Source organism: Drosophila serrata, unplaced genomic scaffold, assembly GCF_035046125.1.
Source record: "Drosophila serrata isolate PLE 108 unplaced genomic scaffold, ASM3504612v1 contig_116, whole genome shotgun sequence".
Classification (NCBI taxonomy): domain Eukaryota; kingdom Metazoa; phylum Arthropoda; class Insecta; order Diptera; family Drosophilidae; genus Drosophila; species Drosophila serrata.
The window spans coordinates 142,861-170,459 of NW_028257014.1; the positions used below are offsets into that span (position 1 = coordinate 142,861).

Genomic DNA, 27,599 nt, shown 5'->3' on the forward strand with positions numbered 1-27,599 from the left:
TAGACGGACATGGCTAGATCGACTCGGCTGTTGATCCTGATCAAGAATATATATACTTTATATAGTCGGAGGTGCCTCCTTCACTGCGTTGCAAACTTCTGACTGAAATTATAATACCCTGCAAGGGTATAAAAAAAAGAAAAGGAAACAAACAAGGAAAAAAAAATCCTAAATAGGCTTATATTAGCAAGCTTAAAATCCTTCTTTTTTGAGCGGGTTTTTGTGTGAAGAATTACTTTTGTAAAAATTATATACAAGCATTGCTTGAAATATGTTAACTTTCTGTTATTTAAAAGCATACCAATTCTTAAAAATTTGCTTTACAAATATAGATCAACTTAATTTAATATATATTTTATATTGAGCAGTTTCGATCATCACTATTGTTGTGTTCTTTGTTTAGTAAGTTGTATACTTTACTATAAACATGATCATCGCGGCTCTTAAAGAGAGCTTGGAAGACTTTTCGAGATAAATAATAAGCTCTTCAACACGGCCAAGGGTATGGTAATTAAACAATAATTTAATATAAACCATATTTTCATGTATCTTGACTTTTTTGGGCCTTGTTTTGGTTTCAATTATCAAGCGATATTTTATTAACGTCTTACCTTAATTAAGAAAAATATAATTTTTATGATTGCCACATCCACTTGATCAAAGTCTATCAACCACCAAGCACTAGATTAGTAATTTATATAAAAAAACACACAAAAAGAAGAAGAAAACTAAACTTCCTCTAGCTAGAGCCTTGCTTAAGTATAAGACTTGAGAATCGCAGAGGAAGGCGCTCTGTGTACCAAATAGTTAAACAAAGCCTATCTTTCAGTCGAAAGCTTGAAACTTAGTGAAGGAGTCATTTCCGATCCTATTATTCATATATATTCTTAATCAGCATCAACATCCGACTCGATCTAGCCATGGTTGCCACATCCACTTGATCAAAGTCTATCAACCACCAAGCACTAAATTAGTAATTTATATAAAAGAAGAAGAAGAAAACTAAACTTCCTCTAGCTAGAGCCTTGCTTAAGTGTAAGACTTGAGAATCGCAGAGGAGAGCGCTCTATGCACCAAATAGTTAAACAAAGCCTATCTTTTGGTCTAAAGCTTGAAACTTAGTAAAGGAGTCATTTCCGATCCTATTATTCATATATATTCTTGATCAGCATCAACAGCCGACTCGATCTAGCCATGGTTGCCACATCCACTTGATCAAAGTCTATCAACCACCAAGCACTAAATTAGTAATTTATATAAAAGAAGAAGAAGAAAACTAAACTTCCTCTAGCTAGAGCCTTGCTTAAGTGTAAGACTTGAGAATCGCAGAGGAGAGCGCTCTATGCACCAAATAGTTAAACAAAGCCTATCTTTTGGTCTAAAGCTTGAAACTTAGTAAAGGAGTCATTTCCGATCCTATTATTCATATATATTCTTGATCAGCATCAACAGCCGACTCGATCTAGCCATGGTTGCCACATCCACTTGATCAAAGTCTATCAACCACCAAGCACTAAATTAGTAATTTATATAAAAGAAGAAGAAGAAAACTAAACTTCCTCTAGCTAGAGCCTTGCTTAAGTGTAAGACTTGAGAATCGCAGAGGAGAGCGCTCTATGCACCAAATAGTTAAACAAAGCCTATCTTTTGGTCGAAAGCTTAGTAAAGGAGTCATTTCCGATCCTATTATTCATATATATTCTTGATCAGCATTAACAGCCGAATCGATCTAGCCAGGTGCTGTTGATCCTGATCAAGAATATATATACTTTATATGGTCGGAGGTGCCTCCTTCACTGCGTTGCAAACTTCTGACTGAAATTATAATACCCTGCAAGGGTATAAAAATGCAACAGAAGAGGCTGAATATGTAATTTTCATATATTTTCCCTACTTTTCCTATGGCTTTAGAAACATGATTTGTATGAATTTGATTTAGGAATTATTTTAAACACTTTTATAAATAAAAAATATTTGAAATGTAACCCAACTAGTGATGACAGCCACTTAAATGTTCCATAAACTTTTCTACGAATCTTAGCCTGGTTTCTAACCCTGGCAAAGCTTTTCCATCTTAACTTGGCCAAGTGTGAGAAGTTGTGGAAAACGTTTCTAAACTTGCCAAGTGTCGATTTTTTCATTTGAGTGGCGAAAAGTCGCAGTTATATGTTTTCTCGAAGAAAAACAAATCTATTACAGGACTTGAAATAAAAAGGTGCTAGCGATGCCCTTTTCCCGAAGGGTTCTTTGTTATTAATTCAACTTTTTCTTAAAAATAAACACGCCCATGCCAGAGCCAGCCTTCACTCCTGCTCATTCCCTCAACCCTCGTCAACTTCAGCAGCATTTCCAATCCCGTCCCTTTTCATGACAACTCCTCATCGGCTTAGCTGACCAAGTCTAGACTCAGGACTCCCCCGACTCCCTTTGGCAAATCCTGGCTGAAAACCACAGGGACACCCGCACGTACTGCTCTTACTAGAACATTATCGTTGCAAGCTCGCCGCAAATGCACTCATCCAACTCCGAGGGGGATTCCCCCGCTCTAATTCTCCGGCAGCAGCAGCAGCAGCAGCAGCTCTTTCGTATGTGCATACTAATGCCAAATAATAACAACAAGCAGGACGCTGCAGGACGCTGCAGGACTGCAAGGACCCACTCCCCCCAGCTGCACAATTTATGATTTTATTTCACGCTGGCTTTTCATTAACATTCCACTTTTGGTTGGGTTTTTTTCCTAAAATTTTTTTGGGTTGCGCGTTCAGGTTCAGGGGTCTGATTCTGGTTCTTTTTGTGCTCGCTGTCTAAAAATTATAAGTTCTTTTTCCAGCTGCCGGGTAATTCCCATGGCTGGCTCGCCTGTCCGACGCTTGTTAACCTTTAGCTAGTTGCGTTTTCCTTTGCCGCTTTTTTCCGCTTGCATCTTCTTTTGCCACTAATTTTTGCACACACACACAGAGACACAGAGATGACAGCGGGGGCAGGGATTGGGGAGGAGTGGGCCAGGCACAAGGCCGGGGGGCGTGGCTTGGTCCAGAGTGAAATCCCCACAAAAGTTATGCAGCATAGCCGTGGAGCAGCAGGCAACACGGAACATGTAGCAATGCCACAATTTTCCTTTTTTATTACAGCGAGAGAAATAATAAAATAGTTGTTTAATTAGAATAAATAAGAAGCCATTAAATATAATAGCAAATAAATATAGCTACTTGAATTAAAATGAATGAGAAATGTACCCCTTTTGAATTGAAAATGATAAGACATTGCCTTTAAAAATACGTTAACCTCCAGTTAAGCTGCAAATTTATTTTATATATGTGAGTTTCTTAAGTCCTTAAAACACTCTTCTTTATTTTTGTATCTTTCAGTGTAAAAAAACACTATTCAAAAACGAAAATAAAAGGAAGACAAGGACTGCTGCACTGCCCGCAGCCAGTCGGCGGCCTTTTGGCAGCCACTGTGCTGACCGCACATATAATTATTTCATATATGAAACATGAGTGCGCGTCCCTCCCCCTCCACTCCACCAATGCTCTCAAGGCATTTTTCGCATATTTATATATATTTCTTTCCCTTTTTTTTGCCACAGAAATCAGCAAAAGTGAATTAGTGCCGAGCAGAAGCAGGAGCTGCATTGCAGTCTCCGACGGCCACCTAATGAAAATTGTTGTGAAATAAATCATTTTAAATAATTTCCATCCAACCAGGATACTCTGCCAACCTTATACAAGGACGTGGGCACTATGAATGTGAATGTGTGGCGGTTTTGGGCAAAGTTTAAATTGAAATGAAAGCCAAGTAGCTGCAATGGACTTTGCACTTTGCCTGTTACTTCAGCCGTGCCTAACTTTTTTGCAGCTTGCTAAATTGCGCTAACTGACCAAAGCGGAAGTTTCAATTACACATACACTAGGCACACACACACCCACACCCACACTCGCACACACACCCTCGCTCTGGGTTGTGGCAGCAGCATTGACCTACACTGCGTATGCGTGCTCTTATATGACGCATACGCCCCGTGGGCCACCGAACTCTACCCCAAAAAAAAGTCCCGCAGCAGCCAGCCAACGCCACAAATCTGTGTTAGACCCCCAAAAAGTGCTGCAATTTGGGGAAATGCACAGGGGAACGATGGGGAGGACTGTGTGGAACCTAGTTGGTCCACCAAATTATAGCCCAAAGTTGGCACATTACTTGCAGCAACTGACATTTTGTTGTATACCTTGTAGTTAATACCCCTTAATGGGTAGCGGTTGTTAGCTGGCTGAATATATTGCTAAATATTTTATTAAGTTAACTATCGTTGCAGGTAGAAATTATGATAATCCAAATAATATATAGCCAGAAAATATGTTTATATCTGTTTGCCATACTTCAAATCAAGGCTCTATCCTAGTAGATTGTTCAACTTCTTTGGTTATCATTAAAAATTCATTCATCAGCACAAAGTCTGTTGATATAGTGTTAAAATAATTGTTTTCTAACCACTTTATTAATTATTTATTAAACTATAAATGAACTTGAAATGCATTTAAATTCTTTGCATCTTAAGGCATTTCAACTATTAGTCATTTCATTCAAAAATCTCAACCCCAAACACTTTTGACTCGACTGACTGACTCGACTGACTTACTGACAGTTTCCTTTTGGAACCCGGAGGGTATTGTAAAGTCCACAAAAGTGCCACGAGGACTAGCTAACAGGCAGGACCTACAACCGAGTGAACCTAAAACGGATATTACTTTATCAAGCGGCATAAAAAATGAGCCCGCGTAGATGCGAAGGGGCAGTCAAAAAAAAAAAACGAACGAACGGAAGCAATCAGCGAAATTTATTGTAGAGTCTCCTTTTTGGCGTAACTGATGAAGTGAGAAACTGAAAGACAGGCGGAGGCCAACTCGCGGCAGCCAATACAAATTACGGGAGGCATGGACTAGGGGGGTGAGAGGCGACAGCTGCTGCTTTCCCTTAACCTTAGACTCACCACCCCACCCACCCAAGGCCAACCTCCTCCCTCCCAACCAGAAACATCAGTTCGTTCGCATTCGGGGCGTGCTGCTTTTTATTGCCTTCTTTCTGTGCTTTTAACGGAGGCAAGCGCCTAAATATAAAACCAGTTGGGAGTCTACTTATATAGCGCTTACAACGACACCGACAGTTACACTGAGAAAATATCTATGCAGGAAGGGAGTGATTTGACAAGGGTTTGAAAACTGTGCAACACGGTTTTTATATATTTTCGGAGCTACAAAAAATATCTACTTTTATTTACTTTTCACGGAATTGGAACTCCATAAAGTTTATAAATATTTTAATAATTTTAAAGCTGTTTCCGGGATTAATTTACAAGGATTTTTAAGAACTTTCTACTAATTTTTTGTTCAATCTTTAAGTTGTTTTTGAGATAGTTTTTAAGACGGTATCTTAAGGATAATATTTATATAGCAAATAAAATATATTTATTATGTCTATTCTAATATAACTTATAAAAAATTAACACAAATTAGTTAGTAATATTTCTCAAATTTTAAATTTTATGCATATTTTTAATTTCCTCATTTTTCTCAGTGCACATTCCAGTGCACACCAATACTACCACAGAGACACAGCGATTTGAATGCAAATGTTGCAGCCGGAAATGAAACCGACAATGCCACTTATTTATCTTTGTACTTGCGGCTTTGATTTTGTTGCGGCTTTAAGCAAGTCCCTGTCCTAGGGCTCAGTCCTCGGTATTTGCATTGTTTTTTTGTACCATTTCCCTTTTTCGCTGTATTTAATTAAACGCTTTAACTCTGTTGACTTAGGCGGTCGCACAAATTGTAATTCATAATTAAACACCAAAGGAGAAGTACCGAAAAAACGCTACAAAAAAGCCAATTAAAATTTATAGACGTTTGCATTAAATAATTGCATCAAAGCAAGTTTGTTTGCGAGCTTATTAAATATATAAAAAGAAAGGAAATCGCTCCAAAGATGATTTTTCCTCGTTCCTTCCATTATCCCCTAGAGTCGTGAAAATCGCAAGTCATAAATGTTAAAATTGTGCCATCCGAAGTGGAGGAAATGAAGAGGCAATGGGTAAAGCTAAACAGCAAAATAACCATAATGCAAGCGAAGGAAAGGAAAGAAAAAAAAACACACACAAATACAACGAAGGAAAAATAGCGGAAAAAATATTCATTGATTTTCTTAATTAAAAAATTTTACCATTAACTTTTATGTTTATTGACTTTGCCCCTAATCGCAGTTTTTGCCATTTAAACTGAAAGGTTAAGTCGGAAGTCAATGCTGTGCACTGGGAGGAAATATCGATAGCTTAATGAAGATATTCTTGTTATAATTAAGATATAATATATGCGTATATTATTTAATATAAATAAGAATTTATATATTTATATATTACAGAATCTTTTCCCATCTCAACTTTATAAGTTCTGTCAGCCATTGTGTACTGAATACCTATTTCCTCTTGACCAGATCTTAGAATTATAATACATTTCCTTGGAAATAAAAATAAGAATCAGCTTTCTATATATATTTTCAAAGTGTGACCATTGTCCGTTTCCTTTTTCTAGCATTTCCTGTGCGCATTATAAACTAATTACAGATTATGACGAAATCGCATGCTGCCGAGACCTCGACAATATGGGGCGTGGCCCAGAGTTCCTTCAGTTCCCCTTATCTTCGGCTCACTTAAGTTTGTTTTGAAAATTAAAGCCTGTTAATGAGATTTCAGAGTCGTCGGCGGCTTCCTCCCGCCTGGTAATGGCGCGTAATTGACAACGTAATGAGATTTGTTAAAAGGATTATTGCGTCCTCCCGAAAAACAATTCGTAATTCGTAATTCGTAATTACCAAAACTAAAAACACGAAGGCCAAAGCGAAAGCCGAGCTGTTGTTATCAATTATGCAGGCCCAAAAACGCAGGCATAACGTAAACGTAAACAAACATTTAACCAGCGAGGAAGACGGCGGCGACGCCGTGCAAGTTGGCCAAAAAATGCAGTAGGTCAGTTACAGTTACCATTACAGCATCCGGCTCTCATTTCCACCCTCTGAGAGGGAAACTCTCTCCGCTTTGCAGACTGGTGAGAGCGAGAAAACTCTCGGGTTTTTAGTACAAAGAGCACAGCATCCCGGTCGGCTTTTCCTCTCCCAGTAATGCGGGCCACAAAGCTACATTGTGGCTCTGTCGCCTGGCTTTCCACGTTTTCCGGAGCATCGGCTCAGGACCTCGTATTACTGGCCCAGCTTAGGCGTATTTTAGTGCTGATTACAACGCGTGGCCGTTTGGTTCCAGTGAGCGGATGAAAAGCGAAGAGTTTTCCCCCAAGGAAAAGCAAGACGAAGCGGCAGAGGAAAAGCTACTAGAATCTGCGGCGTTAAAGTCCAGTTCGAGTGCGAATTAAAGTGAGACTTTCGTGGAGTTTTAACAGATATTTTAACTTTTAAAAGAAAGCTTAGAAAAAATTACCCAAATTAACAAATAATAAATCAAAAGAGATGAAAATAATTGTGTAATCAAAATAAACAATAGCCAAAGGAATACAATTCAAGCTGAAACTGTAGGAAACTATTGGCAATTCTTAAAGTTGCTTATAAAACTGAATAATCGAATCTCAATAAAGAACGTTTTATTGGAATCATAAAATAAATTAGTGAAATTAATCAAAGTTACCATTGAAACTGCCCATAAATAAATAAATCAAAAATCTACCAAAAGTATACTAAATAAATTAAAGATAACTAAAACTCAAAGTAAACAAATTAAACAAATAACATATTTAACTTAAGCCATAAAAGTCTCTAAAGCAAACTCATAGTTATTGGATGAAAAAACTCAAATAAAATTAACAAAGGCAAATAAAGTGGAACAAAGTGAGTTCCTTGCGCGTAATGGCGAATCCAATTTAACCAACAAATACACTCCATTGTGCTCGAGACTCGGAACTTGGCGAATTTGTTGCAACAAACTACAAGTGCAAAATGCAGTCGAGGCTAAAATTCCTGGCATATTTACATTTAATATGCGCCAGCAGCATTTTCTGCCCGGAATTCAGTGTCGCCCAGCAGCAGCAGCAACAACAGGCGTCATCGTTAACCGAGAAAATACCATTAGGTGAGTCTCCAAAGGAGCCAAAGGATCCAAAGGATCCCAGGCTCCGCCAGAAATTGTCACAGCCTCTACATTGCACTTGTAGCTGGGATTTGGCCACAATGGGCTCCTGGCTTCCTGCTCCTTGCACTTAGCTCCCTGCTTGCCTTGCCCCGAATCCTGTAACTGAGTAAGTGTGTGGCCGATTCCGGGAATGGATTCCTCAGCTTCCTGTAGTCCTGTATTCCTGTATTCCTCTCTCATGGCTCGTTTGGGGAAATTGGGTATGGCTGATGCCCGGAGATTATCCCTGACCTGTCCTTGCTGCCCTCGAACATGGTTGTCCTCCGTCGTGCAAGTTATTCCCCAATATTCTTCACACGTCCAACGAATATAAACCGAGATTGTTTTTCAGCTTGGTGATAATTGAAAACTCCCTTTTCAGGGGCTTATGATTGTGTTTTTCCCCTTAGTAGGTATTTGGACAAACAAGTGTCTTAAAAATCATTTAAAAAGTATTACGTTTTTCCTTTCTAATAATTATGTTTAGAGGCAAGCTTTCCCTAGTTAATGTATTATTTGACATAGGACAAGCTAAAGGGTTTGCGAAATAATAAAAATAATACTAGAACTTGCACATTTCCTATCAGAATTCATAAAATACACTCTGTTATTGGTAACTTTAAGCGAAATTTGTATACATTTTTATTATGTCTCTACATTCTTTTTTACTTATCCCAAAGGAAACTATTTCGTCCTTTATTATAAAATTTTTTAGAGATCCCCCTCAGTTATATTTCATACATATGCACCTTCTTTAAATATTAAATTTCCTCATTTTCTAAATTCTCGATTTGGCGTCGAAAGTCCCTCGAAGAACTTGCCTAGGCAGCACCGCATTTTATTTTACGCTCTCACCTGCCACCTCCTCTCCTTTTTTTCCCTATTTTATTTGCCTGCTGCCTTATTTTTATTGCACGATGGCGCTTCAGTCATTGCACCTGCAGTCATTTTGGCTCCCTGCACACAGGTATGGAGCGTACTATATGTACTTATATATATATCTGCTTGGTGGCTGCTAATGTGACAGTCATGCTGACTGGCTTGCACTCAAATCCAGGCACCGCCATGGTGACTGGCGATGGTGTTACCTGTTCTGTGCTACCTGTTCAGGTGCCATGCAAAAGCGCAGCACAAAATTGCTGCATCAACACTTCGTTTGCGCTTTTTGTTGTTGCTTGTCGGGGCGGCCTGTCTAGATAGTGTAAGGGTGTGGGTGTGGGCACTGAGAAAAAAATACCCTTAGAATAGCTAATTATAGGAGAATTTAATGAAAAAGAATTAAGATACATGATATAATTGTATATACATTGTATCTAATTACATATCTTAAAGTATACTGTGTTATGTTATAAGAAACTACCCCAGGACTTTACCACTTTTAAAGCATTCTCATCTTTTTGATATATTTAATAAATTCAACACCTAGACAAAATACTTTAAATTATCAAAACTAGCTAGATTTTCTTTGCTGTGTATTGTTTATGTCTGTGTGTGCAGTGGCAGTGGCCCAGGTGCCCGTGTGGGCGTGACATTATGCTATCATTTGTGTACATATTTGCACTGTGCGCTTTTTCGTTTAATATTAACAGGACCGTGTCAAAAGCTGCCTAAATATTTAACGAAGCAAAAATATTCGCCCAAGCCCCCAGCCCCACCGTTCTTAACCCCTCTTAACCCTCCTCATCTCGTCTCTCTCTCTGTTGCAGGTGCAATCTTCGAGCAGGGAACGGACGACGTGCAATCAGCCTTTAAATATGCAATGCTCAATCACAACCTAAATGTGACCTCCCGGCGGTTCGAGCTGCAGGCGTACGTCGACGTCATCAATACGGCGGATGCATTCAAATTATCCCGCCTGAGTATGTGTTGTTATCAGTACCACCTCTAAGGGATTTCCCTGGAAAAAAACCCCATTACACCAGACACGGTTCCCCCATTAATTATGTGCATTTTTTATTGAAAATTGGTTTTACTTCACGTCTCCTCTACTCCACACTCAAAGCTGCAATTTAATTGTGCGCCACACTCTGCACCCGACCTAGACACTGTCTCCGCCATGCATTTTCCATTCTTCCCATCCCCCCATCCTCCCTCAACCCTGAACCATTTTCCACCCACCCACACCTCGAGCTACAAAGACAGAGAGCAGGGAATACAAAAACGAATTTATTACTCTGTAACCTCCAGTTTGCAATCAATTCTCGCGCGGAGTCTACTCGATGCTGGGCGCCGTGTCGCCGGACTCCTTTGACACATTGCACTCCTACTCGAATACGTTCCAAATGCCATTTGTGACGCCCTGGTTCCCCGAGAAGGTAAGTGCTCCCCCTCCTCGAAAGGGGGTGAAAGAAATGTCATATGTAATTGATTTCCGTGTTATTTACCTTCTGCGGCTGCCATAAGGGGAGTGATGGAGTGGTTAACTCAGTTATGCGTTAATGAAGTTGGCCAAAAGGGTAGCGACACAAAGGGAAAGTATTTAGTAACAGAGAAGTGGGGTGAAGCTGAGGTAGTCAAATATTTAATTATGTGCTCGGTTGCCCAATGGAGAGTTGGGTGTAAAAAATAATAATGAGCTGGAAAATGAGAGCTCACATTGAAAAACAAGGACTAAGTACATATTAAGCTATTTACAAAGGGGTTTCCCAATGGTTTCAAAGTCAAAAACCAACAACAGTTGACTCTTTGCATAATACATTTATTGGTTTTAATATTTAAATAAAATAAAGTTTGTTTATGTAATTTAAAATCAAAGTTTGTTTAAGAGCAAACCCTAAACAATATACATTTTCAGTTGATACTTTAACAAAAATATAAATAGTTAAATAGCATTTTAAAGCTTTAAGAGTGTTTAGAGTTATAAAAGACCTATATAAAACCCACTTAATTTCCGACAACATAGTATATATAATATCTACGTGCTCAGAAAAGAACATTTAAAATCCGGTCACGACATTAAAGACTAGATTGATAAGCGAATAAGCACGTAGGAATTGTAAAAATATTTTATATGTTTTAACCCTTTTCATTCTGAAACCCTGCAGCTTTTATTACACTCCACTTGGCAGAGTTTTCAATTACCAATCCGTGTATTAGCTGAGGGGCTCCCCCTTAGGAATTCCTTCCAGTTAATGTCAATTTTGTAAAAATGAAGTCATTGCATAAAGTGGTGCCCCGGGTTCACAGTTCACACGGTTCCCAACCTCCCCAAAGGAAGCCCAATCGGGTGGGGACTCTGCTCAGACAATGCACTAAATCAAAGCCCGGGCACAAATCATAATAATTGTAATTTGAAGAAAATTTACTACCACCAGCAACAAAGCGGACGGGACAGGCAGTGCGACAACAGTTTGGTTGTTGCCCGAAACCGCTGTTGTTGTCGTTTTTGTTGTCACTTTGCGAAACAGAAAGCCAACTCGGAGCCCCGGCGGAAGACAATGCCAAACGAGGAGCGACTCGACTCGACTCCTACACGGAGAGAGAGCCAGCGAATTTATGACACGCTCTTGGCCTCTTTTATTTCAATCACTATAAATCAAGATATGGAGGCAGAGTCACACAGGCACAGGCATCCGATGCTGACTCTGTCTCCTCCTCTGACTCTGGGCAGCAAAACACAGGCGGGTGGCACATACACCCAAATCCATACACACATTGAGTGCGCATTTGCGTGCTTCCTGCATGGTGAGAAATATTGGGAATAGTTTTTATTAAGCTTAGTTACCTTTATTGCAAGTTAGAATTATTAAATTATTTAAAAAACCTATCATCTTTACTTAGGTAAAAATGATGTAGATATTCAAAGATTGTTTAAATATTTCATTAAGTATTTGCTAAGATCTTTGTCTTAGTCCTAGGAATGATTTTAAGCTTCTTTGCTAACATCAGACAGTTATTATTATATTACAAATAATCAACACAAGTATAAAAATTTAAATCAAAACCCATCAGGCAACTCAATTTCTCTCCGTGCACGAGTATGTTGGCCTAAACGGAAACTGGTATCTGTGTGTATCTCTTTGGATGTATCTGCTTGTTGGCGTCGCCTAACAGCCAAGCGACCCCTCTGGATCAACCAGGGGCGTACATATACATACGTATGTTGCTAGGGGGGTGGGGGGTATGGCGGGGTTCCGGGGCGCCAAGCGGAAACGCGTTTCATTTTATTATTGCTTCATGTAGCGTGCACATTACATTGTTACCCAGCGCGAGTTCATGGGGGCCTTTGCTTTGCATACTTCTAGGTGCTCACCCCGTCGTCGGGCCTGCTGGATTTCGCTATCAGCATGCGTCCGGATTATCATCAGGCGATTATCGATACCATCCAGTACTACGGCTGGCAGAGCATTATTTATCTCTACGACTCGCACGATGGTGAGTTCCTACATATACATATACATAGATACAACCCTCCGCTACATTATCTCCTCCTTGTTTGTTTGCCCATTTGACTGCTTTGTGTTTCGATTTCATTTCATTTGACTTTCATTTGCCATAAACAAATAAGGCGTCAATCGGGCAGGAGAGTGGATTTAAGTGGCGGTTATGGCAATGTTTCTGCTTTGGATTAAGTGTGCCATCCCATGGTGGGGTGGTTTTGTTTGAAATAATCTATTTGCCTTCTGTGAGTGGAAATCGTCTACTACAGTCGAACTTGCTTTAAAGTTTTGTTTGTTTTTTATTATCCAAACTTTGTTTCAAATGCTATCAAGCCCCTAAAAACTAATTTGGGGCTTTATTTCTTAGAAAAGTTTATGTTAATGGGGAAATTATTCTTCAAGAGTTAGTAGCTTAAAGCTCAATATTAAGTAATCATATTATCTAAGCAAAACTAAGCTTTGCCTGCTTAAAGGCACCTGGAAATGGGATTTCCATTACCCAGAGAGCTTTATGGGTCACACCTGTCCATGTTCCTGTGTACATTTACATGTAATTAATTGGCTAGCAGGTGGTTCAAGCTAGGAGGGCTCGCCTGTACTCCTAATAAGCATCCATTCGCCGGCTCTGTGCCACTTTATTTTTTAATCCTGCGACCTCGTGGGCTCGTGCCTTTTCATTTTTGCTAATATGTAATTAAATAAGCGGCACAAAGAGCCAAAAAAGAGGAGGAGGGAAGGAAGAGGAGATGCTCGGCAGACAGCGCGCTCAAGTGCTTCCAAGTGTGCTCTTTCGAGTGGCTCCTCAACGGGCTTAAGCAGCCAAGAGAAGGACACACACGCAGGACCCTCGGTTGCGTACACATATGGTCGGGTTTTAGCCGCTTCTTGGCTATATCTGTATGTGTACATGTGTTTTGTCGGCTCCTGTTTATTGTGTGTGTGTGTGTGCGGGTCTTAGGCTGCTTTTTGTTGTATTGAAATTTATTTCAAAGCAATTTCCTGCCGTCTACGTGGCACAATACGACGACGGCAACAATTACGGCCAAAGATGAAGACATCAGATGGAGCCAAAGACACTGACTTGGCTCACACACACACGAGTACAATGTATTCGTATGGGAATGAGAGTCCTTTCAGCTCGGTAAAAATTTCATATAATATTACGTATACGCAGCTCTGATTTCTTTGTTTTCCTACTCTGTTACACAGAAAGAACCTAGTTAAAAATGAGAAGAATTTAATGAATTTCTGACTATATTTTTGCAGGATATCTATTTGTAATTATTTGAATTTTTCAAAGACTTTATTGGTGTTTAAAACACAATAATATGTCAAAATGTCATTAAAAATTACGTATACGCAGCTTTGACATCTGTGCCTTTCTTATGGGATTCACGAAGAAAAATGGTTAAGAGTTTAATTTAGTTTTATAAGGTATTATTTATCTTTAATTTATTATATTATTTAGAGGTATTATTTATATTTTAAAAATATTTAAAGTGTTTGTAGATGCTCCTCTTTGAGATTTTGATGAATTAAATCACTCTAAAACATTGCAAACCAACTTAAAAGGGCTTCTCTTATATTTTTATTTATTTAATTATCCTTTTCTCCTTGTGTACCAACTCTCTCTCTCGCTCTGTCTTCCTTATAATGAGTTCACACGCCGTTGGAATGCCTCTATATGACTGTGTATGTGTGTGTGTGTCATGTGTTAATGACTCTGTGTGAAATAAAATTTATGGCTTCATGCAACTGCCGCCTTCGGCTGTGAGCTCTGAGTTCCGAGTGCTGCTACTACTGGCTCCAGCCTTAACATTATTATTATTTTCCTTTTTTGGGCCATTTTTTAATATTTGCCGCGGCGCCGAAAAGTAGGCCGACATTGTTGCCGCTGGCATTGGTTGCAGGAAAAGGAAATGCCGCAGCAGCAGCAGTCGGAGCATCAGCTTGTGCCCCACTTGCTCTTCTGGGCTCCACTCTCACTCCTTTCCACTTGGCGATGGCGATGTGCTGATGGTGATTCACAGCCATTTTTTGGCCGACTTCGACTCTGGCGTTTACATTGTTAACGAAAGGCACCACAGCGGGACTTTATATTTTAATGCCGCTGTCAGCAGTTTGTTGTTATTGCTTTGTTCTACGGCCCCCCCTTTTAGGCCCTTTCCTACCTACTTTTTTTGTCTTTTGTGCCTTGTTATAACTCGGTACAGGGTGAGAAATGATGGAGAAGTTACAGATTCCTTCAGAGCTGGATATACTCTTTACTGTAATTATTAAATTCAAATTATTATATGCATCATTGAAACAGAACTTAAAAAAAAATTGTATGCAGCATTAAGGAATATAAGCACCAATCTATATAATTTTTGGATAAGCCTACTTCAAGCTTTAAATAGTTAAAAAATTCCTTTATTGTTGTAAATATTACAATTTATCAGAAAAATGTAACTCTTTACTATTATTAACCATTTCTAGCTAAATCAAAACCCATAGATGTCACTCCTGCCTCAGTGTACGCCAGTTGAGAGTTCCGAAAGTGCTGCACACGGCGACAAATTGGTAGCATATTTTTTGGCGCATTCATGAATACTCCAACGAGACTTCGACTACATAGGAAACATTCAATAAAACAGCAGCCACCGACGCACTGCTGGGAGTGCTGCTGCTTTTTTGGGTTGCTATTTATTGAAATGTTACCAGAACCGCCATACCACAAAAAGTACTTCAATTGTGTGTGTGCACTTCCGTTTCCGCTTTTTCACGCGACTGTTTACGAACGGCTCCTGCTGATTTTCCTCTGCTTTGGCCCTGCGCTGCTGTTCTCTTTTCCCTTGCTCTTATTGCTTCTGTTGTTCCCGCTTTTTTTTCTTTTCGGGGAAAATCCAGCGAATCAATGCAGGCAGCAAATCAATGACAACGGCAACATGGAGGGCCATATTGAACGTGCAACAAATGGCGTGTGAAAATGTATTTTTTTGTTTGCTTCTCTTGCGGCTTCTGAGGGATTTTGGGAAGATGAAGTTCTGGCATGAAGAATATGATTAAATGACACATGCTTCCTGGGCGAAATAAATCAATTCTTAGGGGTTGATTCATTCAACTTGAAGATTGTTTATAGACTGCAGGCATTATCATAAAACTGGCTGGATTATCAGATTGTTTTTGTTAAGCTCTCGCCACGGACACCGACCCCTTAATCCCCACCGAACACAATACCCTGAAGCCCCATGAGATCCTTGACAGTTTATTCCTTGCCCAACAGGCTTACTACGGCTGCAGCAAATCTATCAAGAACTGAAGCCCGGAAATGAAACATTCCGTGTGCAAATGGTGAAGCGCATCGCCAACGTAACGATGGCCATTGACTTTTTGCACACGCTCGAGGATTTGGGGCGCTTCAGCAAAAAGCGCATCGTGCTCGACTGCCCGGCGGAAATGGCCAAAGAGATCATCGTCCAGCATGTGCGGGACATCAAGCTGGGCCGGCGCACCTATCATTACCTGCTCAGTGGCCTGGTAAGTACTTTCCTGCTCCCCATGCTCTCCTCAATGCTTTCCCGCTGGGAGGCTTTAATAAGCAATTATTGCCCTGTTTCCGTTGCCGGATTCTAACGCCTGTACAATTTTCGGGGGTTGTACCTACTCACAGGGGTTATTTTTGTATTTATGAAGATTTGTGAATATAAGAAGGGGAGATATATATCTAGATTTACATTTCGCAAAAGCTTTATTCTACCTGAATCGATTTAATATTCATAGAAGCTTCAGTTCTTAGGAAATTTAATATTTATTTGAGACTCTGAGACAGGTAAATGTTTGCAGATATACGGGGTAATAACAAAATAGATAGGAGTATAAAGAAAGTATTCAAGTTAGTTGCCGTAAATATAAATTCAGAGAAGCGAAGAAGGATTAATAACACTTTATAAAGTGCCAGGTACTACCTCGTCTATACCCCCCACTATATCCTGTTTACCTAACGATTTTTCCGTTCTGTTTTTCCGCCTAGGTCATGGACAACCATTGGCCAAGCGATGTGGTCGAGTTTGGGGCCATCAACATCACAGGTTTTCGCATTGTCGACTCTAATCGGCGGGCGGTGCGTGATTTCCATGACAGCCGGAAGCGCTTGGAGCCAGGGAGCCAGGGCCAATCCGCCTCCCAATCCCAGTTTCAGGCCAATGGCTTGCCGGCCATTTCGGTAAATTGACCCCCATCCGCACTGCCATTGATTTGTTTCGCCACGAACCATGGTCTCGTCTCCTCCATGATTTTTGCAGGCTCAGGCTGCCCTGATGTACGATGCGGTTTTCGTGCTCGTCGAGGCCTTCAATCGCATTTTGCGCAAGAAGCCGGATCAGTTCCGTTCCAATCATCTGCAGCGGCGCAGCCATGGCGGCTCCTCCTCCTCATCCTCATCGTCATCCCCGTCCTCCACCAACGAGTCCAGTGGCGCCCTTTTGGACTGCAACACCAGCAAAGGTTGGGTCACGCCCTGGGAGCAGGGCGAGAAGATATCCAGGGTGCTTCGGAAGGTAAATCCAGGAATAAATATATAATTATTTTAAGGAACTTCTTTGACTAAGTTGCCTTATTAATTATTGTTTTTCCATGACATTTGCAATTGTATGCAATTCTGCAGGTGGAAATCGAGGGCTTGTCTGGTGAGATTCGTTTTGATGAGGATGGCAGGCGCATCAACTATACTTTGAATGTGGTGGAGATGTCCGTGAATAGCACTTTGCAGCAGGTGGCCGAGTGGCGCGACGATGTGGGTCTTCTGCCCATCCATAGTCGCAGTTATGCCACCTCATCGAGATCTGCATCTGCCAGCATTGGAGACTATGCCCGGAATCACACCTATATAGTGACCAGTGTCCTGGAGGAGCCCTATCTGATGCACAAGCAGTCCAGCTACGGAGAGCAGCTGGTGGGCAACGATCGCTTTGAGGGCTACTGCAAGGACCTGGCCGATATGCTGGCCAATCATTTGGGTATAAAATGTGAGTTCAGGAAATATAAATAATACCTGGATATTATTATATTATAAACAAATCCCACTCAAAATACTTTCCCCCTTAGATGAAATACGTCTAGCTCAAGATGGCAACTATGGAGCAGAGAATCAGTATGCACCTGGAGGCTGGGACGGAATGGTGGGTGAGCTCCTGCGCAAGGAGGCGGACATATCCATAGCACCCATGACCATAACAGCGGAACGTGAGCGAGTGATTGACTTTAGTAAGCCCTTTATGACCCTGGGCATATCCATTATGATCAAGAAGCCCGTTAAGCAAACCCCAGGAGTGTTTAGCTTCCTCAATCCTTTATCCCAGGAGATATGGGTAGGTTTTTTAATTATATTCTAACTTCCCCAAAATATATATATGTCCTATAATAACTTCCCAGATAAGTGTAATTCTCAGTTATCTTGGAGTTAGTATTGTCTTGTATTTTGTCACCCGATTTCCGCCCTACGAGTGGCGAATTGTGCGAAGACCACCGCCAGATGCCACAGCCCAGCAACCGCCGGGCATTATTGGTGGCGCTACTACCCTCAATGATTCGCAATCCCATCAGCCTCCAGTTCCGGCCAATGAGTTCAGCCTTCTTAACTCTTTCTGGTATTCCCTGGCCGCTTTCATGCAGCAGGGTTGTGATCTCACACCGCCCTCGATTGCTGGCAGAATAGCCGCCGCCGTTTGGTGGTTCTTTACCATTATCCTTATATCCTCCTACACGGCCAATCTGGCGGCTTTTCTCACGGTGGAGCGCATGGTGGCTCCGATCAAGACGCCCGAGGATTTGGCCATGCACACGGATATGGATTACGGAACACTGAAGCATGGCTCCACCTGGAACTTTTTCAAGGTGAGCTTGGAATTAGATTCTTTAGATTTTCGTTACTCTAAAGGGTTTATTCACAGCGCTCACAAATCGGTTTGCACAACAAAATGTGGGAGTACATGAACGCCAATCAACGCTCCTCAGTTCTCTCATACGATGAAGGAATACGCAGGGTGAGAACCTCCAAGGGAAAGTATGCTCTGCTGGTGGAGTCCCCAAAGAATGAGTATGTGAATGCCAGGCCGCCATGCGATACCATGAAGGTGGGTCGTAACATAGACACAAAGGGATTTGGTGTGGCCACTCCCATAGGGTCACCATTGAGGTAAGTTTAGCTATATACATTTTTAAATATTTAAAGTTAGGATAACCCCCTGAAATCCTTCTAATTAACCCCACAACCCCTCCCAGAAAGCGCCTAAATGAGGCAGTACTGACACTGAAAGAAAACGGTGAGCTCCTGAGAATTTGGAAGAAATGGTGGTACGACAAGACCGAATGCCCCAACCTAGACAGCCAGGAGACCAGCACGCCCAACGAGCTCTCGCTCAGCAATGTGGCTGGCATTTATTACATCCTTATAGGGGGTCTCCTCCTCTCGGTTATCGTGGCCATTGTGGAGTTCTTTTGCCGCAGCAAATCCTCCAGCCTGAAGGCGCCATCGAATGGATCCGCCGGCGGCGTCCCCGGGATGCTGGGATCCTCAACATATCAACGGGACTCGCTCTCCGATGCCATTATGCACTCGCAGGCGAAGCTGGCGATGCAGGCGAGCAGCGAGTACGATGAGCGATTGGTGGGCGTTGAGGTGAGCACAAAAATCCAAAAAAAATCCCCAGTTAATCCACAAACAAAACCCTCTCGAATAGCTGGCCTCCAATGTGCGGTATCAGTACAGCATGTAAGGAAGGAGCATTCCATCTTGTAAATAATTGAGGAGGCATCATCCGAGGAAGAGCGCATATAACTAAACGACGCTGGCAATCAACTCTCTCGGGCGGCGTTCCAAAAAAAGAATAGGAAAAACTGTACAGAATACCCATAAATAATTACTATTGTATTTTTGATAAATGTGTATACAAAGCGAGTGCATAAATTACGAGTAACTATAGCTACGACTACCACTAACTAACAACTAAACACTAAACACTAAACTGTACATAGGCTAAGTGAAAATTATCCCGAAAGTATAAAAATAAATCGTATGTTTTAAGCAAAAGTCGAAGGTGGAAAGTGGAATTTATAAAGTGGGTGGAGCAGTGGGACGCTGCACACGTGGCGTATGAGCGATGCGACGGAGGCTGCCACGTGGCGTATGAGCGATGCGATGCGATGCGATGCGTGTGTGTACAAGTAAGCCGCTTAGTTGACTTAAAGTTTTAACAAAACCAGGAAGGGCAAGGCTAGGCAAGGGTTCTGTTAGGTAAGGCTGGCTGTTAGGGCCGGGCTTAAGGTGGGCGTGGCACTAGGCTAAGAGGCTTTCAGCCTTCCCCTCCGCACAGGAAACTTTGTGCGTCTGCGGTGAAACAAAGCGATTTACGCTCTGAATTATGTATATGGCCGCTGAAAAAACCCCAAAAAACTTAAAGCAAACACATGCCGATGGAATAAGCCATTCCGCCCTTTGCCGCATTATTGTAATTTTAAATTGGCGCCAAATTAATGTAAGCTAATGCAAATATAATTATTTTAATTGTTATTTCCTCGGCAAAATGTTTGCACACTTGTTTGTTTGCATTCGCTCTTGCGGTTTTGTTGATTTAATTAGATATCGGCAATCGGAATGAAACGGAATTTGATTTTGTATATAAATGTCTTGCCATTATTTTAATTTGGCTAAATTTGCGGCGAAATCAGCTTTGCCAGGAATTAGCGCGTTATTTGATTTGATTTCAGTTTGTATTTGATTTTTTTTTAATTCAATTGCGGCTTAGCGTTTTTTGTGTCACCACCTTTTTCCCCCTTCTCTGCGCTTGTTTGTTTGCCGCTTTGCGTGTTTTTGTGGCCTAATTTGCACATTGTTTGTCAGCCTTTTTGGTTGGTTTGTTGCCAACTGCTTTAGGGGCTTTGTTAATTTGTAATAAAATAGAGAGGGAGAACAAATTAAATGCAATTTAAGGTCAATTACAAAGTTGTAAGGTAGTTGCCTGGGGCCTTGAGTATTTAGAAAATATATTTGTACTTGGCAAGCCCTCTTCCCGGTATCTTTGATTGCACATTTAATCTAAATGTATTAAAAAATTATTTCTAATTAAAGTTTCAAATTGAATTTCCTAGCTTAAACTCTAAGCAAATTATACTCCTTAATAATTCCCGCTTTCAGTAATAAATATTTCAGATAAATACCCCATTTTCCAGTGTATATCTCAGCTTGGCTTTATGCAAATCCCTTTGTTACCCATCATCAGGACAACGCAATTCCTTACCTCCGCCGACCAAATAACTTTCAAGGAGCTGAGCAGCGTGAGGAAAACTTGCAGCAGCTTTGGCTTTACTTTAAGTATCTGACAGCGCTTTGCATAAATTTTCCAGCAGGAGTTTCCAGCGAACATCGACAGAGTCACGCGCCAGCTTTTCCAGCTGCAAGCCGAGATGATTTGCCGAAAAGCCAGAAAGGATTTTGGGGCGACAGTAGGCAGCGGCAGCGCATTTAATGCCGCAATCGATTTTTCAATAAATTCTGTGGGCAAAAGTTAAAAGCCACAAGTCGCACACAGAGAGCAGTGAAAGGGGGAAAACAAAAAATATATACCAAAGTTCCGCCGTAAATTTTCATATTTATTTATTTTGTCAATCCCGGGGAAGTTGCCAGTCGGAGATATCCTTTCTGCATTGAACAAGACTCATATCTCGGCATGGCTCTTTGCATCCTGGCCGAGATAAGCGTGGCTGCTTTGGGTAATGGTAATGGCCAGAAATCACTGCGGATTTTTCTCAACTGTCAGCGGGGGATCCTCAAAGGATATAACAAAGGCAAGGACTCTTTGTCATATGCGCCACGCACTCGCAATCAAAAATATAATGCCCTGTCCCTCGCTTTCTTCCTAGGAATTCCTATTTTCCGATGTGGAGTGTGTTTGTGTCTCGCATGGAAACTCATAATATTTGCAAATGATGAACGTGAAAGTTTTTGTTAAGTTTTCCGAAGGGGCAGGGCCCCCTAAAAGTTGCAATAAACTTGTCGTAATGCAAGAAGAGCAGCGCCACAAACAAATTCATAACTCTGTTATTGGAAAATTCATGAACTTTCCACGAGGGCACTGCTAAGTGCTGACCCCTACGGAAACTAATGTAACTTTAGGGGTTGCTGCTCCTCCCTGTTTCCTAATTAGCCATATAATAGATGATATTTGAGTAAATAATTATAACAAGCCTGTTGGGTTATACAGTTTCCACTAAAATCCCCTAAAACAGGTTTTTGTAATTATAGAAATTAAATACAGCCTCAATATTAAATCATATTTCTGTCATTTACAGTCAATTTTCCGTTGTTTTTCCAATTGTTTACCATGCAATAGTTAATTTTGTATTGATTTTTCCCTCTGGCACAATGAATTATTTAATTTACTAATCCACCTGTCACTTTTGACGGTTTCAATTAGCCTCGCTGTTTTTTGTGCGCTCTAAATAAAAAAATAAATAATAGTTTTGCCCGAAAAAAATGCACGAAAAAAACGAAATGTGAAAATCCATTAAAATTTTCTGTAATATTCAAACCGTGTATGAGCCGGCTTTCCATTTTATTTGAGGAGGACTAGCAGGGGGAGGAGGAGTACTGCAGCCACATGAAAGTAATCCGGCAAAAGGATCGTTCCCAACCGCAAACATTTGCCCGAAAATATGTAGGCAGGCGTAGTAGCACTTTGATTTGCCGTTTTTAATATTTTCCTGAGAGGGAGGAGTGGAAATCCTTCCTCCTGCCTCAGAAAACCACAGCCAGCACACATGCTCATAAGTGAAATTCACGCATCGCTGCATGCAATTCGCCAAAAAATGTTGCCAAGGACGGTAACTAATGTGCAATGTCGAAATGTGAGTCACTGTGCAGCGGCGGAAGTTCATAAATTACAAAACCTCAGAGCTGAGGTTACCCTGCCTCCCCCCTTGCCTACCGTTGATTGAGAGATATTGGCAGCAAATCAAAGTAAATGAAGGATTTCACAGTTTCCAGGGAAAGTGTGTCAAATGAAAGAAAAAGCTGGTACAAGATACATATAGTTAAGAAAATAGACATGAATCTATAGATTTAATAAAAGCCTCTTTCCCTTTTAATAATGTGAATTAATGTCCTTAGGTCTGTATAAATTAAAGCAGTTAAACAAATGAATCTGATCATTATCTGGAAAAGACTTAAATGATAGTTAACAAATGACTACAGTTTTAATAACTCAAATTCAAGCATATATTTTTCTGCCTTCCATTGTATATTCATCTCCCATATATAGACCTTTAACAATTTCAATTTTGCAACGATTTTGCACATAGTCAAATTTGCACAATGCATATTTGCTGGCTGCCTGGTTTTATTGTAGAATTTCTTGTTATTTCTTCATTTGTTTTTATCAAGCCAATAAATTACAAACCTAAGCTGGTAGCCGAAGCAACTTTTCGTGTGTAAGCTGGAAATTTTTGCATATATAAGCGGCTTTTGTTGGCCCAAATACAAGCAACTTTATTCAGAGTCCGAGCCTGAGTCCTAGACTCCGAGTATGTGTTCATAAATCTCTCTCACTCGTTTTGGAAAATCAACAAATCAAAGGCAAAAAGGACAAACGCCAGCCAAAGGCAATGAAGCGCAGTTGATTGCCAAAACAAAAAATAATAATAATCGTTTCATGCTGTAGGTTAGGTATTTTTTGAAAATTGAAAATAAATTACTGCTTAAATTTAAAATTTATCTGTGAGGTTATGACTTTAATTGGTCTATTTTTCATTGTATAAAAATTGTATAAATTAATATAAATTGTAAATATTGAGAAGGATATACATACAATATATTAACATTGATTCTCTTTCCTTTCAGGTTTAATATAATAAGTCGTTTAAGACTTTCTTTTGGTTATTTTCTCATTTTTTTAAGTTGTGCATCCACTATTATTAAATAAATATTAAATTAGTTCAATTAAATATATATACTATTATATATTATTATTTCCCCCGGTGTAAATTAGTGAAAAGCTCAACAAAAACCTGAATGACTGGACTCCTGGTGAAGTTTTCTTTCCGTCATCGACTGATGCAGGCGGGGTTTTTGGGTGCTAAATAGCAAATTAAATGTAAACAACTAATGTTTCATTAGCAGCATAAAATGTGTGTTTAATTATTGCCGAGGACCTCGACCAGCCCCCGCTCTCTTACCGCTTTTTAAACTTACCTAAAAAGTTCGTTTCCACACACAGAGGGAAATACACATGCAATTAACTTTTGCTATGTGGGGAGGGGGGAGGAGTTTTCCAGGGGCAACTTTTGTTGTGCATTTCATCCGAACTTTTTCGTAAATAAAATAAGAGAAAAGAAAAATTCGAAATACTTTTACATATTTTTAACTATTTTCCACAGTTCCCCCTCGTCCCGTATTGAGCCAGAACTTTATCTGCGCAAATGTGCAACGCTTTGTTTGCCAGCTAACCACATTGAAAAGTAGCTGCTAATGGTGGATGTGACTGGGGATCGGATGCGCACTGCCCCAACTTGCTGCGAACTTTGCAAATAGCCAAAGGCAACTTTTTGCAAAAATAAGCCCTATGATGTACGGGAAAGACCAACCAAAGGCAAAGCCATGGTCAACAAAAGACTTTGGAGAGAGCTGCATTTAATTTGGTAGGGTGGAGCAGTGATGCCACTTTTATTTGTAATAAAAGATTACAAAAAAAGGGGGAAAGATTAATACAGAAATAGATATATATATATATAATTTTATACTTTTATACATAGAAAAGGGATTTTAAAATTAATGCAGTTCTTCGCATTCCCTAAAGACTAAAATTTTAATACCCTGCAAGTGTTGCTTTTAGAACTTGCAGCACTCCAAGTACTCCAAAGCAACCACAAAATGTTTAAAATGCCAGCACAATGTTCATTTGTTTATTGTTTCTGAAGCTCAGCAAATGTAAGTGAGACGATTGAAAATTTCCAAATGCAAACTAATTTAATTCAAGCCGCATTTGAACTGGTCTTTTGGTCAATTCCAGGGACAGTTACTCTGTTGCAATTCGGAAGGCCGTTTAAATGCGTTTCCGTACTCAAACTCCAACTCGAACTCGGACTCGTTTTTTTAATATGAATGACACCATAAATATGCATGAACTTTTAACACTATGCAGAAACAGCTGTAGCGGCGAAATGCCTTTTTAAATAACAGAGTCCAAGTGGACTCGGTGCCAAAAAAAGTGAGAAGAGAGAAAAATGGCAACTCTTTGCCCAATTGGGCCCGTCGGCTATTGCTGGCCAAAATATTTATGCGTTGCGCTTGGGAAATGGGGAAAGCGGATGGGCAAAAGTGTGCCCATTTCATTACAACATTGTGCATACGCCGCGTTGCACATAATTGAAATGGCAAACAGTGAAAGGCAACGATTTCCACCAAATATGCAGAGACGCTGCCGATTCCGCCAATGTCGCTGTTCCTGTTCCCCGTTGTACTCTGTTTTCTGATTCAGTTTCAGCTCTCTCTCTCTCTCTCTCTATTTTCCCCCTTTTCCGCTGCCGACAATTGAATTTTCATAAAACGCCGGCAAGAGCCGAACAACAACAAACACAAAAAGCCAAACAACAAGAGCGCCAAGAACAAAGCGCGCTGCATTTAAACAAAACGTTGCAATATGAAACAAATTAAAATGCACATGTCTGTGTGGGGAGGGAATGGAAGGGATTTAACGCTGGCAACACACAAAAGATTTTCACATATCTGGCAATTTTCTTTTTGTTCACATTTTGGATATTAATATGACGGGGCATATTAGCTGTTGGAGAAGATTTGACGCCACTGGAGAGATTGCTCTTAAGCCGCCTTGACTTTTAAATATTCTTTCGTTGCCTTTGAATGACATTTAATCCCTTTCACAAGAGAAAAGAGGATTGAAGGCTCAGGCCTTATGTGTGACTCTTAAACGATGTTTAAATCTTTAATATTTCTCCATGTGAGAAAGTGAGAAAGTTTTCGGATGATAAGAGAATTAAACATTTTTATACCATATTTGCCTTTAAGTAATTGTATTTAAATAATTGTAAGCCTTAGAAGTACATTCTGTCAGATTTAATGACACTAAATTAATACTACAGCTCATTTTATATTTTATCATTTTCTGTTCAAAGAAAATTTAAAACATATTGATATATAATGTAATACTTCCTTAAAAATAAGTTCAAAAATGCTATCTTCTTATCTATAAAAAAAAATCTTCAATAGATCTTCTTGTCAACCCGAAATGAAGAAAACATTCTTTAAAATAAAATCAATGCATTAAATTCGAATTTGTTCAAATTCAACTTGAAGGGAATTTTATTTGGGCTTAAGAGCTATATCTTCGCATTGCAGCCTCAATCGTGGCAGCAATCTCTGAGGCAGTAGCCACCGCCACAGTTTTCCTTATTTTTATTCTTTTTAAATAATTGCGCATACGCCACGGTGGCTTTTGTGTATCTGCGCCCCAATGCATTTGCTGTTCTCCAACCGCCGCGAAAGTACCATTGCTGCTGCAATTTTACATTGAAATTATACAAGGCAACTCCTACACCTCCTCATCCTTTGCCATAAAGAAAAAGAAATACTTTCCCCCTCGCCTTTGTTGTGCAAACAGACAAAACCTCAATAAAAATGTTGCTACAATATTTGCAGCTTACGGAAGGGAAATCCTTACAATACAAAGTGCAAGTGCGACTACCTGCACAGGGAAAAACGATAACTATATTTAAAATTAATATTTTACTTGTTTCAAATATGTATAATCATAAATTTAGAGCTACAGTCCGAATTATTTAGAAGGACAAAGTCTCCTATAGAACCATTTTTGAAATATTTATAAATATGAAATATATTTCTCTCGCAACTCAAACTTTCTTTGGTATAACCAAATATTAAAGATCTTTTATTCTTTGTGCACATATTTATGTACAAACTGCTGAATCGACTGAATGTATATATGTGCAGGTACGTAAGTATATCCGTATATTTTTCTGCAATTTTTCTTTGGCACTTCTTTTGGCAGCCAAAAAACCTGCTGCCATCGTTTTCACATTAACAGCCAAAGCGAGAGCCGTATGCAGTTGCCAGATCGCAGGACGCAGGACGCAGGATGCAGGATGCTGGATGCAGGTCGCAGTGAGAAGGACGAAACACTTTTCGTCCTTGTGCATTTTGTGCTGTGCTCAGCGAGCGAGAGCGAGAAATTTCCCAGCAGGCAAATATATTTTTCAATAGCGTCGCCCCGGCGACGTGATTAATGCAAATAAAATAAAATAAAGTCGAGTAAAGAGGAGACTCTGCGCAGTGGAGGGGCATGAGAGGCGACGGTGCATCGGTGTCCTGCATAAATTTAAAGTGCTCGCAATGTTACACTTGAGACGTCCACGGGGTCGATAAGGAAAGGACCCGCCAAAGGACACGCGGCATTGCTGGCCATTAAAAGCCGCACGTAGCTCATAAAGTTAATCAGCGAGCACTTTGAGCCGTTTTTCATCCCACAGAAGCCGCCGCGAAAAACACCAAAATAAAAATGAGAATTTACTAAAACAAAAAAAGAACTGGTCTATCCGCGAAGTGAACTACAAAGGCAGCACACATTCCCTTCATGGTTGCGAAATAGGTTGGAAATCTATGCGCGGCATGCACAAATTTATCGCCCACCCTGCTCCCTGCTCCCTGCTCCCTGCTCCCTGCTCCCTGCTCCCCCTGTGTACATGCAACCTTCACCCAAATGCCAAAGTCCTGGTCGCGGTCACAGTGGCCAATATGCTGGCTTCACTTCCATTTCCCCCACGATACCCCAGCGCGTTTGCTTTTTGATGTTTTGAGGTTTTGGCGCTAAAAAATGCTTTGCTTTGGGCCCCAACGGCGTTCGGCAAAAACTATTGGAATTTTTTTTTTGTCATTTTTGTTGCAAGCCTCGGCATCTCAGGCATGCCATGGCACGATATGGCAGTTGGGAGGATTGGGAGTTGGAGGCACTGGACCTCGGATCAGGACCCTCACAGACATATGCCGGATG

At 40.4% G+C, this 27,599-nt stretch overlaps 1 protein-coding gene across 1 annotated transcript; it reads left to right on the forward strand.

The window, feature by feature from the left end:
• Positions 1 to 7,242: 7,242 nt before the first annotated feature.
• On the forward strand, positions 7,243 to 19,612 carry GluRIA (Glutamate receptor IA). Its single transcript, XM_020945981.2, has 13 exons — positions 7,243 to 8,125; positions 9,871 to 10,023; positions 10,352 to 10,479; positions 12,409 to 12,538; positions 15,809 to 16,062; positions 16,556 to 16,747; positions 16,827 to 17,081; positions 17,189 to 17,549; positions 17,629 to 17,891; positions 17,956 to 18,417; positions 18,474 to 18,718; positions 18,805 to 19,201; positions 19,263 to 19,612. Exons 1-13 carry the CDS (start codon positions 7,993 to 7,995, stop codon positions 19,296 to 19,298), a joined length of 3,009 nt encoding a protein of 1,002 aa, XP_020801640.2. The 5' UTR covers positions 7,243 to 7,992; the 3' UTR covers positions 19,299 to 19,612.
• The last annotated feature ends 7,987 nt before the right edge of the window (positions 19,613 to 27,599 follow it).